The following is a 15,233-nucleotide window of genomic DNA, read 5'->3' as shown; positions in this document are numbered from 1 at the left end:
CACATATCGTGCTTAGCTGAGCCACAACGGACACTACACGGGCAATGGGCATCCCCAGCACCAGTCACCTTAGCCAGCAACAACACACCAATCAATGATATTGTTTCCATCGGGAACCATGAGGTGGTACGACATGGATTTGACAAATGCACACACGAAAATAGAACCTGCAAACAAGGTTTAAAAAAAAAAACTTTTTTGGAACCTATCCCAAATAAGTAAATGACATAACAGTCCTCATTTCTGGTCAATGCTCCTCCCATTTGTTGTCTTCTCTGGTCAATGATCCTCCCATTTGTTGTCTTCTCTGGTCAATGCTCCTCCCATTTGTTGTCTTCTCTGGTCAATGCTCCTCCCATTTGTTGTCTTCTCTGGTCAATGCTCCTCCCATTTGTTGTCTTCTCTGGTCAATGCTCCTCCCATTTGTTGTCTTCTCTGGTCAATGCTCCTCCCATTTGTTGTCTTCTCTGGTCAATGCTCCTCCCATTTGTTGTCTTCTCTGGTCAATGCTCCTCCCATTTGTTGTCTTCTCTGGTCAATGCTCCTCCCATTTGTTGTCTTCTCTGGTCAATGCTCCTCCCATTTGTTGTCTTCTCTGGTCAATGCTCCTCCCATTTGTTGTCTTCTCTGGTCAACGCTCCTCCCATTTGTTGTCTTCTCTGGTCAACGCTCGCCCCCATTTGTTGTCTTCTCTGGTCAACGCTCGCCCCCATTTGTTGTCTTCTCTGGTCAACGCTCGCCCCCATTTGTTGTCTTCTCTGGTCAACGCTCGCCCCCATTTGTTGTCTTCTCTGGTCAACGCTCGCCCCCATTTGTTGTCTTCTCTGGTCAACGCTCCTCCCATTTGTTGTCTTCTCTGGTCAATGCTAGCCCCCATTTGTTGTCTTCTCTGGTCAATGCTAGCCCCCATTTGTTGTCTTCTCTGGTCAATGCTCGCCCCCATTTGTTGTCTTCTCTGGTCAACGCTCGCCCCCATTTGTTGTCTTCTCTGGTCAACGCTCGCCCCCATTTGTTGTCTTCTCTGGTCAACGCTCCTCCCATTTGTTGTCTTCTCTGGTCAATGCTAGCCCCCATTTGTTGTCTTCTCTGGTCAATGCTAGCCCCCATTTGTTGTCTTCTCTGGTCAATGCTAGCCCCCATTTGTTGTCTTCTCTGGTCAATGCTAGCCCCCATTTGTTGTCTTCTCTGGTCAATGCTAGCCCCCATTTGTTGTCTTCTCTGGTCAACGCTCGCCCCCATTTGTTGTCTTCTCTGGTCAACGCTCGCCCCCATTTGTTGTCTTCTCTGGTCAACGCTCCTCCCATTTGTTGTCTTCTCTGGTCAATGCTAGCCCCCATTTGTTGTCTTCTCTGGTCAATGCTAGCCCCCATTTGTAGTCTTCTCTGGTCAATGCTAGCCCCCATTTGTTGTCTTCTCTGGTCAATGCTAGCCCCCATTTGTTGTCTTCTCTGGTCAATGCTAGCCCCCATTTGTTGTCTTCTCTGGTCAATGCTAGCCCCCATTTGTTGTCTTCTCTGGTCAATGCTATCCCCCATTTGTTGTCTTCTCTGGTCAATGCTAGCCCCCATTTGTAGTCTTCTCTGGTCAATGCTAGCCCCCATTTGTTGTCTTCTCTGGTCAATGCTAGCCCCCATTTGTTGTCTTCTCTGGTCAATGCTAGCCCCCATTTGTTGTCTTCTCTGGTCAACGCTCCTCCCATTTGTTGTCTTCTCTGGTCAACGCTCCTCCCATTTGTTGTCTTCTCTGGTCAACGCTCCTCCCATTTGTTGTCTTCTCTGGTCAACGCTCCTCCCATTTGTTGTCTTCTCTGGTCAATGCTCCTCCCATTTGTTGTTCTCTGGTCAATGCTCCTATCATTTGTTGTCTTCTCTGGTCAATGCTCCTATCATTTGTTGTCTTCTCTGGTCAATGCTCCTCCCATTTGTTTTCTTCTCTGGTCAATGCTCCTCCCACTTGTTGTCTTCTCTGGTCAATGCTCCTCCCACTTGTCTTCTCTGGTTAATGCTCCTCCCACTTGTCTTCTCTGGTTAATGCTCTTCCCACTTGTCTTCTCTGGTTAATGCTCTTCCCACTTGTCTTCACTGGTCAATGCTCCTCCCACTTGTCTTCTCTGGTTAATGCTCCTCCCACTTGTCTTCTCTGGTCAACGCTCCTCCCATTAGCTCTAAGCAGGTAGAGGCTTGAGGTTATACTGTTATTTCTCATGTTGGTGTCCTCTGTGATTGTTAAAATTCAATATGATAAAATGCTGAGTCAATGATTTATCAACCAATCGGTATAGTCGAGCAGAATGAGCAATTCGATGAAATAAAGTTCAGATTTGTGATCAAATAACGCAATTGTGGGATCATGTACGTACAGCACAAAGTTGACGTCCACACGCCCCAACCTTTCGTTTCAGGACACCAGCCCCCTTCCCCTCCCCTCGGATTAGCGGGTTTACGGGGCTCGGGTGCAGCGGTCTGACTGTTTACTCTAGCCACATGACCCAAAGCCAGTGGGAGACACTCTAGCAGCACCAAGGGGGTCGCAAAGTTTCATCCCTTCTCTCCCGTGGGAAATCAAGTGCAAATAACTCATTCTGGGATACGTATTGGGTGATTTAACAAGTTATAAACGTTGATATGTGCACAACCCATGAAGCAAAGGTCCTTCATCACCTCCATGCAAATGATAGTGTGAGAAGAAGATCCTGCACACAAAATTGTGAAAAGGAGATGAAAGCCTCAAGTCTGGGATTTAGTGCAGTTGGGCAGTCCTGTGGAAATCAGTTTGTGGTAAATAGGGCAGGAGATTGGTTAGGAGAGATTATTTAGGGACTTATGGAATCCGACTTGCAATCCCACGGGATGGGGGCTGTATATGAAAACACAAAGTGTGTACATATGTGGCTGTGTGAGGTCATCCACATTCCAAAACCTTATTCGATAGCAATTACTTGAAATTTTAACAACTTTGGGGGCCAATCAGTCATGGATTATACAAACAAGTCAACCATTCCTGGTTGTGTGGCTATCGTTGATAAAGGTTCATTAGTTTACATCTTCAGGAAGCCATGCTGCAGGTTTTGATGCGATTACCATTAATAACTTCAGATTTTAACACTCCCTAACTGGCTGAGTTGTGCTGTCCAAAATTGAAATGAACCCTCCCCAACGGACACATTATGTTTCCCACAATACAAAGCAGCATGTGCTTCATCAATGGTCTTGTAATGATGTTCTGCAGATACATAAACAACGCTTAGTTAATAATATAACAAGGTGTCTTGCGTCTACCAATACAATAATACAAGCTGTCTGAAATTGTTTTGAGTAGTGGTATAATGGTTAGAACGTCCGCACTCGAATCTGGATGAGGTCAGGTTCCCCAGCCGGGTTGTATCAAAGACTTAAAAGTACGTGCTGCTTACTTGCTCAACGCTCAGCATTTATGGGACAGGGCAGGGACAAACAATCATGGGATGGCAACAGGCTTTGATGGGCCGATTGTCTTTGCCCCATCTTGAAGTTTCTTGAAAGGATTTGAATACACCAACGATGAAAATCAACAGTAACCAACCCAGAGACCCAAACATAAACCAAATCGTACCACTCTGGGTTTTCGCTGAAGGCTCGAGTTAGGAGAATATAAAATATAATGTACTTCTTGCACCTGCTATCCCTAAGCATTTGGTACTTAGTGTTTGCAACAATTAGACAAGGCCCTAAAAGAGATCGACTAAACAGATTATGAATTAATAACCCAGCACATTTCCATCCTGACCCAATACTTTTGGTTATACTAGTGCATGCCAGTAGGTGCGTGCCCGTACATGCGTGGCCGTACGTGCAAACAAAAAAAACTTTCAAACCACGTGCCAGAAAACAACCACACAGGCCGTTCCTTCACTGTCGTAAACGACGACTGGATTGGGGCATTGTGTTTAAGAAAATCGAGAAAGAAAGAATACAGTCAGTCGATAAATCAAGAAAAAAAAATCGAGAAAGAATACAGTAATCGTCACTGACTGGATTGGGGCATTGTATTTAAGAAAATCGAGAAAGAATACAGTACGTCGATAAATCGACAAAAAAAAAAATCGAGAAAGAATACAGTACTCGTCACTATCCGGAAGTTCGCATATTGCAGTTATGATTATTCGTAATTTAGTTTTAATGGCCAATTTATTCAATTAGCGCCAACGTATTTTGCCTTTTCGCAAGGAAAAACACGGAGAGGAGAGGAGAGGAGAGGAGAGGAGAGGAGAGGAGAGGAGAGGAGAGGAGAGGAGGGGAGGGGACTGGAGAGCACAGGGGAGGAGAGGAGAGGAGAGGAGAGGAGAGGAGAGGAGAGGAGAGGAGAGGAGAGGAGAGGAGAGGAGAGGAGAGGAGAGGAGAGGAGAGGAGAGGAGAGGAGAGGAGAAAGGAAAAACTCGTCATGGCGAACGCGGCTGAGTTTCTCTTCACCATCGACCACGGCTACACAGCAACGCTTCCTGTCATTGGTTGATATAAAATGGCTGCAGCAACGCTTCCTGTCATTGGTTGATATAAAATGGCCGCAGCAATGGTTCCTGTCATTGGTTGATAAATAAATGGCCATAACTTGGGAAGCACTTGTCCGATTAATATCAAACCGTGAAAAGGCACATCCTCAGGTCCCCAGCAATATATCTGGCAAGTTTCAATTAGATCGGACCAGCGGTTGTCGAGAAACAGCGGTCACAGACACACACACACACACACACACACACACACACACACACACACACACACACACACACACACACACACACACACACACACACACACACACACACACACACACACACACACACACACACACACACACACACTGCTGGAATTATAGATAGATAGTGCAGGTTAAAATTCACATTTATAATTAATGTATAGGGGTATAGGTAACCAGTAAAGAATTTTCAATACCTGAGTAATATGATCACAATGGCAACCACAATCCTGCTGTCTTCACTAATAAAAAAGTGTGTGGGGGTGTGTGTGTGTGTGTGTGTGTGTGTGTGTGTGTGTGTGTTTCTCCTCCATAACTCCAAAACTATGAAACCAATCAACCTGAAACTTTACATGCATACAAAGAAAACTCCAAGGAAGTGCAAGAGTGAAAATTGGATGTTTGGGTTAATTAAAATATCCCTTTTGAAGATAATTAACGGCCTTATTTAATTATATCCTTCATCAGGATATCCTCAGCTACCTTACTCTCTGGGGTCTTCAGGCATCTCCTGGGAAACCTCGCTGGGGGTCTGAAGCCGCCATGTTTTTTATCCTGCTCAACCATGCCTCGACTTGGAATACGCTGCAACAATTTCTTCACGAAAAAGTTTTGTTCACTTTCCTCACTCATATTATCGAATGCCTGTTCATCATTGCTACAAATCGCTATATACATCGCTTCTGTAAATACTTTTTTTTTTTTAATTCAGAGCTTGGAGCGATTTCATGCATTATATATGATGTTCCACAATCTACTCTCCACGATCTACTTTTCGATAAAAATCGAAATATTATTTCGGGGTTTAGGATCGGATATCGTCCGGACTCAATAAGTGTCGAAATCTGTTGTGAAATCTGATAATTTAAAGAAATAAATGAGTCTTACAACTAAGTCTATATACCTATTTACTTTAAGCAAGCAAGGCTATGTATGCTCCCTCCTCCATACATACACAGAAAATGTGAAATTTCCAAAGCATTAAACTTGTCTTTTTCAACTGTTTGGAGAATTATATTGAGTAAACAAATAAATTAGGAACATGCCAAAATTAACCAGCTTCACCGAGCTATACGATTTAATGCATTCACTGCTCGACCTCGTGCCCTGTCCCACAGAGGGACTGCCTATCCGTAGCGTCTGCCAGATCTGAGTCTGTTTTCGGAAGTTTCGCGAGGTGCTCTGCAGGGAATCAAAGCAAATGTGGCACAAAACAGACATTAAAAAAAAGTTATAACGTTTGCATGGACCCCGAACCAATGTACCACGTGACACGTGCACAGACGAGCTAACAAAATGGTGGATTTTCTGCAATGTTTATTTCACGGGCGATTGAACTTTCAGATGTCTCCAGGGTTGTTCTGCATTAAACACAACTCTTTTGTGGCAAAAGTCATTTTACTTCATCAATTCATTTTATTTTATTTTATCAACTGCTGCGTGCGCGGTGAAGACCGGCTTTAAAGTTAAAGGGATCTTCATGGTATGCAGCGATAGCCTGGACAACCGTTCCATATCAACCATTTAATTGGAATGTTGGCATGAGTGCTTAAGCCACTTGCCGAGCGCCCATTGTCAAAAGCGGAACCACGCTTCGTCATTCTGAGTGAATCGTTCATTCACTGCGGACACTTTTGCCGCGCCATGTCACCCCGGGCGAGTGGTTCGTGCTCTGTCACCCTGAGCGAGTGGTTGTGAAATAACACCCAATTTCCGAGCCCTTTGCCATATTAACGCACTTTCTGAATTACAAAGCAAATTTTTTTTCCACCCGTCACACGCAAGTGTTTAGAAAGAATAATGTTTGTGAACATCTCCCTGAAACGTCTATATAAACATAATGTTGTTTCTCGGTGAAAACTACTCAAGGTATTTGAGTTGTATACAGTACGTATTGTAGTCGGTAATCATACAGACTCCAACCTGCCGATTCCTGAAAAATTGCCGACATCGGCCAAGTGTGTGTGTGTGTGTGTGTGTGTGTGTGTGTGTGTGTGTGTGTGTGTGTGTGTGTGTGTGTGTGTGTGTGTGTGTGTGTGTGTGTGTGTGTGTGTGTGTGTGTGTGTGTGTTGTTCATAAAGCACAACATATTCTCTGCTAACTCCCCTACCCCCAACCCTCTGCGTCCGTCTGTCTCTTCTTGTCATATCTTTGCTCTACCCCCTCCCGATACAGTGCAGTACCCTCCTCCCACATCTCCTCTGTCTCTGTCTCGGGACATATCCGGACGGTGGTTATGTCTGGACAGTATTTGTCTCCGGATGTGTCTGGGTGGTATTTATGTCTGGATGAGAATTTGTCTCCAGACTTGTCCAGACAGGAGTTTGTCTCCGGACCGTGCTTTTAGTATGACCGGTAGAAAATGGATTTCGGACAATATTTTGTTTCTATCTTCACTGTTATTCTATGCAGAATCATTTTGATGAAACAGTATAAATCGTAATTAATGCTCCACCGCACGTCTGCCTTCCCTTCCTCTCTCCTCACACTGTCACCCCTTCCCTCACTCATCCTCACTCTCCCTCCCTCCTCTCTTCTTTCCCCTCCACCCCTTCACTCTCCCCACTCTCTCTCCCCCCTCTTATTTTATTCCCCCCACTTGAGTATTACCGTCAGTGAAGTAAAGGGCGGTATTTGCTAGTATTAAATAAGGCAAATATCTGTACGTGTGTGTGTGTGTGTGTGTGTGTGTGTGTGTGTGTGTGTGTGTGTGTGTGTGTGTATATATGTGTGTGTGTGTATGTGCGTATGTATATGTGTGTCTATACATGTGTGTGTGTCTATATATATGTGTGTGTGTGTGTACGTGTACGTGTGTGTGTACGTGTGTGTGTGTGTACGTGTGTGTGTGTACGTGTGTGTACGTGTGTGTGTGTGTACGTGTGTGTGTGTACGTGTGTGTACGTGTGTGTACGTGTGTGTACGTGTGTGTGTGTGTACGTGTGTGTGTGTGTGTACGTGTGTGTACGTGTGTGTGTGTACGTGTGTGTGTGTACGTGTGTGTGTGTACGTGTGTGTGTACGTACATCTGAAAATCATAAGAAAAAAAAAATAATAACACGGCTGGACTGATCACCAAATTTTACATACGTGTTGGTAGTACCCAGGGTCAGGTCATAGGCACCCCCCCACCCCCACGTAATGGGGGGTGGGGGGGAGATGACTGAAGATTCTCACCTGTACATGTGCTACAGTGCAAGTGGTTTATTGACTCCTGCTGCAGACAAAGGAAATTATATTTATTAGCCATGGCACAAAATATATTTGCCCCACCCCCATTGCTACCCCCCCCCCACCGCCCTCCAACCCCACCTCCAGGTTGCTCCTGAAAGGATCGGGTGTTTCTCGTAATACAATAATGTACAAACTGTCAAGACAAATTTCAACCACGCACGTAAAATATCAGCTCTTTATTGACCCTTAACTTGTTCAGCTTTACTCTGTACATGCCCTGGGCTCAGGATCTATGAAAACTCCGTGTTTATCAGCTTCGTTCTCACACTCCCTGATACTCTGTTCAAGTACCCGTGCAAATAAGTGTGGGTACGAGTAACCGCCAGTGAACCTACAGCCAGTTTCCAGTTTATTTTCCTATAGATCATGGATTGGTCTGTGGTTCAATACAGCACAAATGATCTCTACCAGGATTTTAACCCTTTTATTACTGATAAAAAAGCCTGACAATCAAGCCTTAATCTTCACAGACTAAAACCACAAAGCGCTCATTGGTTCGATTTTGGTGAAAATCCGAATCTGGATCTGGATGAGATTAATTTAACTTTTAAAGTGATTCTTCACCCTTGAGAGACAGGCCCAAAAACGATATACAGCATGATATTTCAAAAATGTAATGGGCCCGATATGTTCTCGTGGATCAGGCATTACGTGGCGGAGGTATGCGCTCCAGCGAGTGCCCTTCTTGTTTAGTCTGTTTTAGTTTCCAATGTGTTGACATGTGATCAATCAAACTTGCTAAACCATCCAATGGTGCAGGATAGATGAATTGTAGCCAAATAAGTAGTAGTCTGCAGCATACATCTGAAGTGCTTTTCTCAGGATTGCACGAGGAACACGTGTAGCTTCATCCACAGCAGAGGCGGCGGATACCGGTTTGTACCATGTTTGCCTTTTGGGGAATCGCACATCAGTTGGAGCTTTCACATGTTGCAGGACCCAATCCGCCTCTTCCGGCAGACCCACATGATGTCCGAGGAAGTTGTAACGTACCGCACAAGGTTGACAGAGCATGGAGGCAGACATCCAGTGCTCATCGTGCTTTGCTGGTATCAGGTCTGTTATGTATGCGAGGAACTGGGTGAAGGACACCTCGGGTGTGGAGGCACGGTCGCGTTCCGGTTTCGTGAGCTGGTTTACAAGCTCACGAGGAAAACGTGGATGATCTTCCAATGATTGAGAATTGAGAGGGTCCTGATGCAAGTTTAAATTCGAAGATTTATTATCGACAGGTTCACCAATAAAGTGAGAATTTAAAGGTGAACTGATGTGGTAACGACTTCTAATGTTGTTTGTGCCAGTGTGCAATGCACTCAGTGGTTTTTCCAAAATAGATTGCTCAGCAGGAATCATGTATCCAGCTCGATACCGAGATGTAGCCCTATGCAAATGACTGATCGTTTTATTAGCTTTGGAATGGCCCACATGCGAAGAAGCTCGATGAAAAGAGTTATGGTCACCTGCAGAAAACGCTTTTAGACGAAGTTTACTTTTCACATTGACGTTGGTATGCATCTTGTCATTTTCAGTCAGTGTCTGGAGCTTCTCAAGCTCCTTCAAGGGCACATCGCGCTTGTTCCGTTTAGAGGCATAGTGCTGGTCCCAATGGCGGCGGATGTGAGGAGCATAGCGCTGCTTGAACGTTGGAATCTCCAGCAGCTTGTTCCTGTAGGCGGACACCAATCGCTCCAAAGGCTCCCGGCTGAACATGAACTTGTAGTAATGCTGTGGCGATGACAGTAGTGAAGCATGAGAGTGAATATTGGCTTTTGTGGAGCAGACAATGAGATGAGAGCCAACAAATTCCCCCCCCCCCCCCCCATTTTTCCTCGAAGAGTCTATGAAGAAATGCTCCTCCACCAATAAAATTCGACACAGCGAGTAGTCATTTTCATGTAGTTTCCAGTTAATGTCAAACATTTCCCCAATGGTGAGTCCTGGAGCCATTGGTATTGAAATAATCAGGTTTTTGGGAGCGGGAGGAAAGGGGGTGAGGAGTTTTGTCTCTTCCTCAAATTTCATCAGAATATCAGAGTAAACACTCTTACCTGAAGCCTGTACTCTCTTTCTGTGGGAGAAAAGCTCGAGAGAAACACCAAGTCCTTCTTGTGGTCCATTTTCACATTTACATCGACATTGGGCAGCGAGCCACTCAGGACTGTAACACAACACAATAATACAGGAAACACAACACAAAGCAAACGTCCTTTTAAAAGGGAAGAAAGCACTTCAAAATTTTAAAAATCAACCAAAAATTTAACCATTATTATTGACTAACTGGATTATATCTCAGCCCGATTTGTTACCAGTTCGTTGACTGCAATGTGATGGAGTCAATCTTAACAAAGTGGGGTGTCGGTGTGATGAGACCAACCTGGGACGATTCCTGACACTCGTCTTCCCCTCTTGTAGATACGAGGGGCTCTCAAAGTTGGGAATATTTCATTTTTATCATCACCACCAATTTCTCTTATATTTATCATTCAAAAAGGGAATTCCAAAACAAAAAGACAATAAATATTCCACAGCGTTTGGAGGAATGAGCTTGCAGATACATTTCCAGAAGGACAAAGACATTCGTGGACGACTGACAAGTCATCATAGTTTACGACATTCGAACTTGCGATTCCAGAACCACATAATACGTGCTCAGATAGGAATTCAAAATAGGCTAACCATTCGAATAGTCCGGTCGGTCATTTTCCATGAAAATAATCCTGGAAGGCAGTATTTCCCTCCTCCAGCATCGATTTGTTTTAACCACAGCAAATATAGTACATTTGTACCATGTGCTTGGGCTCAGGCCGAGGTCACATTTGCCATGGCGGCCGTGGGGTCTCCAAAATCTACAGCCACTAGCAATTATACGGCGGCCGCAGTATTTCCACGGTCACACAATGTAGCAGTCACATATGTTTCTATTTTTCAGGGAACCGCACGGCGTATTTACAAATTGTGAAGACCGAAAACGTGGGGTTGCCGTACGGTCTTTGATTTGATGTCACACGGTGACCTGAGGGCGTTCCTGCGGCGGCCATAGAATTTTCAAAGCAGATGCAAGGTGCCCGCAAGGCGACCGCAGGGGGGCCCTAAGGCGAACGTGCGGCCAGACGGACGGTAACGAATGGGTGAATTTTTTTTTTTTTACCATTTTTTTTTTTTCGGCTTGTCGAATTGCTACGGCGAACGTAGAAATGAAAAAAGTAATAACTCCGCGTTATAATTCCACGGCGACCTTACGGCCTGTAAAATATAGCCAAACGGCATAGGGCCACCCTGAGGCCACCGCAGAAACTCTGCGGCCGCCACGTGTTTCTGTCAATTCAGATGGCGTACGGCTGCCGTACCCTCGCTGTAGAGCAATTGTGACTTAGGCCTTACAGGATCGCCTAGAGGTACGCATGTTTACCTCTCAGCTGTTTAAGCCTGGGTTTGAATCTCAACCCAGCTAAAAACTATCCTCCGGTGTTTCACAGGCAGGGTGATTCATCAATGTATGTGCCGTCCCTCAGAGGGACGTTAAACTGGGCGTACCGTCTGCCAGCATTCGCTGATGTATGTTAAAGATCCCATGGTGTCCTTCACAAAGAGTGGGTGAGCGATCACCAGCACGATGGACAAATTACAAATTCCTGCCCCAACCAGCAGAGGGCATCAGCGGCACAGCCACATATATATATATATATATATATATATATATATATATATATATATATATATATATATATATATATATATATATATATATATATATATATATATATATATATATATATATATATATATCTTCTTCTTTCGGTTGCTCCCTTTAGGGGTCGCCACAACAGATCATCCGTTATGATCCACATAATGATTTGGCACAACTTTTACACCGGATGCCCTTCCTGATGCAACCCTGGTCACCTCTTACAACACAGGGATTATATATATATATATATATATATATATATATATATATATATATATATATATATATATATATATATATATATATATATATATATATATATATATATATATATATATATATATATATGTGTTACGGTTTTGGAAATTAAGAGAGCACGATTCAGGTCCCCGGAAGTCAGTTATTTCGGTAAGTGTGTGTTCCAGGTTAGATTTCCACACCAATGTATAACGGTCATTGTTCGTGTGCTGGGCTGTGCATCTTTGAGGTAGTGTTATTCTTTTCTATCTTTATTTTAACAATAACAACAATAACAACAACCACAACAACGACAACCCATGGCCGCGTTTGCCGGTGATCTCGAACACGGCCGCGTTTTGCCGGTGATCTCGAACACGGCCGCGTTTTGCCGGTGATCTCGAACACGGCCGCGTTTTGCCGGTGATCTCGAACACGGCCGCGTTTTGCCGGTGATCTCGAACACGGCCGCGTTTTGCCGGTGATCTCGAACACGGCCGCGTTTTGCCGGTGATCTCGAACACGGCCGCGTTTTGCCGGTGATCTCGAACACGGCCGCGTTTTGCCGGTGATCTCGAACACGGCCGCGTTTTGCCGGTGATCTCGAACACGGCCGCGTTTTGCCGGTGATCTCGAACACGGCCGCGTTTTGCCGGTGATCTCGAACACGGCCGCGTTTTGCCGGTGATCTCGAACACGGCCGCGTTTTGCCGGTGATCTCGAACACGGCCGCGTTTTGCCGGTGATCTCTAACACGGCCGCGTTTTGCCGGTGATCTCTAACACGGCCGCGTTTTGCCGGTGATCTCTAACACGGCCGCGTTTTGCCGGTGATCTCTAACACGGCCGCGTTTTGCCGGTGATCTCTAACACGGCCGCGTTTTGCCGGTGATCTCTAACACGGCCGCGTTTTGACGGTGATCTCTAACACGGCCGCGTTTTGCCGGTGATCTCTAACACGGCCGCGTTTTGCCGGTGATCTCTAACACGGCCGCGTTTTGCCGGTGATCTCTAACACGGCCGCGTTTTGCCGGTGATCTCTAACACGGCCGCGTTTTGACGGTGATCTCTAACACGGCCGCGTTTTGACGGTGATCTCTAACACGGCCGCGTTTTGACGGTGATCTCCAACACGGCCGCGTTTTGACGGTGATCTCCAACACGGCCGCGTTTTGACGGTGATCTCCAACACGGCCGCGTTTTGACGGTGATCTCCAACACGGCCGCGTTTTGACGGTGATCTCCAACACGGCCGCGTTTTGACGGTGATCTCCAACACGGCCGCGTTTTGACGGTGATCTCCAACACGGCCGCGTTTTGACGGTGATCTCCAACACGGCCGCGTTTTGACGGTGATCTCCAACACGGCCGCGTTTTGACGGTGATCTCCAACACGGCCGCGTTTTGACGGTGATCTCCAACACGGCCGCGTTTTGACGGTGATCTCCAACACGGCCGCGTTTTGCCGGTGATCTCCAACACGGCCGCGTTTTGCCGGTGATCTCCAACACGGCCGCGTTTTGACGGTGATTTCTAACACGGCCGCGTTTTGACGGTGATCTCCAACACGGCCGCGTTTTGACGGTGATCTCCAACACGGCCGCGTTTTGACGGTGATCTCCAACACGGCCGCGTTTTGACGGTGATCTCCAACACGGCCGCGTTTTGACGGTGATCTCCAACACGGCCGCGTTTTGACGGTGATCTCCAACACGGCCGCGTTTTGTCGGTGATCTCCAACACGGCCGCGTTTTGCCGGTGATCTCCAACACGGCCGCGTTTTGCCGGTGATCTCTAACACGGCCGCGTTTTGACGGTGATCTCAAACACGGCCGCGTTTTGACAGTGATCTCTGACACAGCCACGTTTTGACAGTGATCTCTAACACGGCTACGTTTTGATGGTGATCTCAAACACGGCCGCGTTTTCACGGTGATCTCTAACACGGCCGCGTTTTGACGATGATCTCTAACACGGCCGCGTTTGACAGCAAGATCGGATCAAAACGGCGTTACCCTCTGAAACAGCTGGCCAATCGAAAGTGAGAGGGGCGGAGCCAGCCGGGGGTGAAGGGTCGAAGGTAAAAGAGCGAGCACCCCCAGACCCGATATAGAGCTGTGCTCGAACGCCGAGAAGAGAGTTGGACTTGGGCTGGGCCATTGGAGAGAGTCTGGAGTCGAGTGTTGGAGTCCGGAGAGTTGGGGAGAGCGCTTGAGTTAGGCGCTGGACTTCGTGGCTTGCGGTTGGCGGTGGGTTCGGAGTTCGGGCAGTTGGTTTGCTGGGGGTTCGCCGGCGCAACCAGGAGGCCTGAGTCGAGACCCATTCACTCCTCCAGCGCGTCGTCGGCTAGACCAGGCCACAGTGGAGGCCGGATGACCAAGGGAGCCAGTCGGAGCTCGGGGGTCCAGGCACAGACACCGAGGGTCGCCGAACCAGGATCCAGCGTGTCACCACGAGGGTGGCCAGGTATCCCGCTCGGTCTCTCGGAGCCCCTTCGGTCATCCCGGCTCCGAGCAATTATAAAAGGCTCACGAGCCCGGTTCTTTCCTTCTGGGGTTTTGGATGAAAGTCTATGGCACCTTGTCGACCGAAGTAGAACTGATTAAGTGCATGATTGTGTACATGACAATAGACATCGGCTGTAGGTTTTTGCTCGTGTCCTGTCCCATTCCCCCATTCATTGCATATGTGCATTTAAAATAAATGTCCCCATTTTTTAATGTTGACCTGCTCGTTGTGTCACTTTCTGCCATTGACTGCCATGATGCGTTCCGAATATTAGCTGGCTGATAAGCCGATAAAATGTACATCTGGTCCGATGGGACTTGGCGATACAAAACCGCTCGGCAATTGCATACGGAACGAGCTGTTTAAGCGGCTCGTTTTCTGCAGGTCCCGTCGAGGTATAAACTCCTGGCATTTCTGTCCGCGCGAATAATTAGGTACATCGACAATTTGGCGATCGACCCTGTAGCGCGTGGACAGAAGAGTTGACTGGTTTATGGTGTGTTAAAAACACCCGTAGCTGGGTTTTGGCGTTGATCTGGATGCTGCGACTAGATTGCCACGTTCGGTGGGCGCGCGCGGCCGCAATTGGGCTAAAGGCGGTGGGTCCGCACGCCGGAAGGGCGGAAATCTACAACAATATATATATATATATAGATATCAAAATTACAAGAAGTTCTCCAAGAGGTTTTAATTCAAACAGATGAAAATGAACTTCAGATCCTTTGAATGAATACAAAATGCCTTGTAGTTTTGTATGTATATTTATTTTACCTGCTCTATCCTTGTATTGCTCCTGCGGCCCACTAACCTCTCCACCCAGCCTCTGCATCTCCAGG

General features: G+C 46.5%; 1 protein-coding gene across 2 annotated transcripts in view; it reads right to left on the bottom strand.

The window, feature by feature from the left end:
- Positions 1–8,126: 8,126 nt before the first annotated feature.
- The window catches only part of LOC147025479 (carbohydrate sulfotransferase 14-like), a 41,717-nt gene continuing 34,610 nt past the window's right edge, over positions 8,127–15,233 (bottom strand). For both annotated transcript variants that reach the window (XM_085886498.1, XM_085886499.1), the window contains 2 exons: positions 10,014–10,123; positions 8,127–9,690 (listed from right to left, as the gene is read on the bottom strand). In XM_085886498.1, coding sequence (XP_085742624.1) covers positions 8,704–9,690; positions 10,014–10,123 — 1,097 coding nt within the window. In that variant the 3' untranslated portion in view covers positions 8,127–8,703. The remainder of the gene's footprint in view (positions 9,691–10,013; positions 10,124–15,233) is intronic.

Source organism: Eptatretus burgeri, chromosome 6 (genome assembly GCF_056783735.1).
Source record: "Eptatretus burgeri isolate ZD-2024b chromosome 6, Ebu_testis_v1, whole genome shotgun sequence".
Lineage (NCBI taxonomy): Eukaryota > Metazoa > Chordata > Myxini > Myxiniformes > Myxinidae > Eptatretus > Eptatretus burgeri.
The sequence above is the reverse complement of the archived record's forward strand: the minus strand, read 5'-3'. Positions and strand labels throughout refer to the sequence as shown.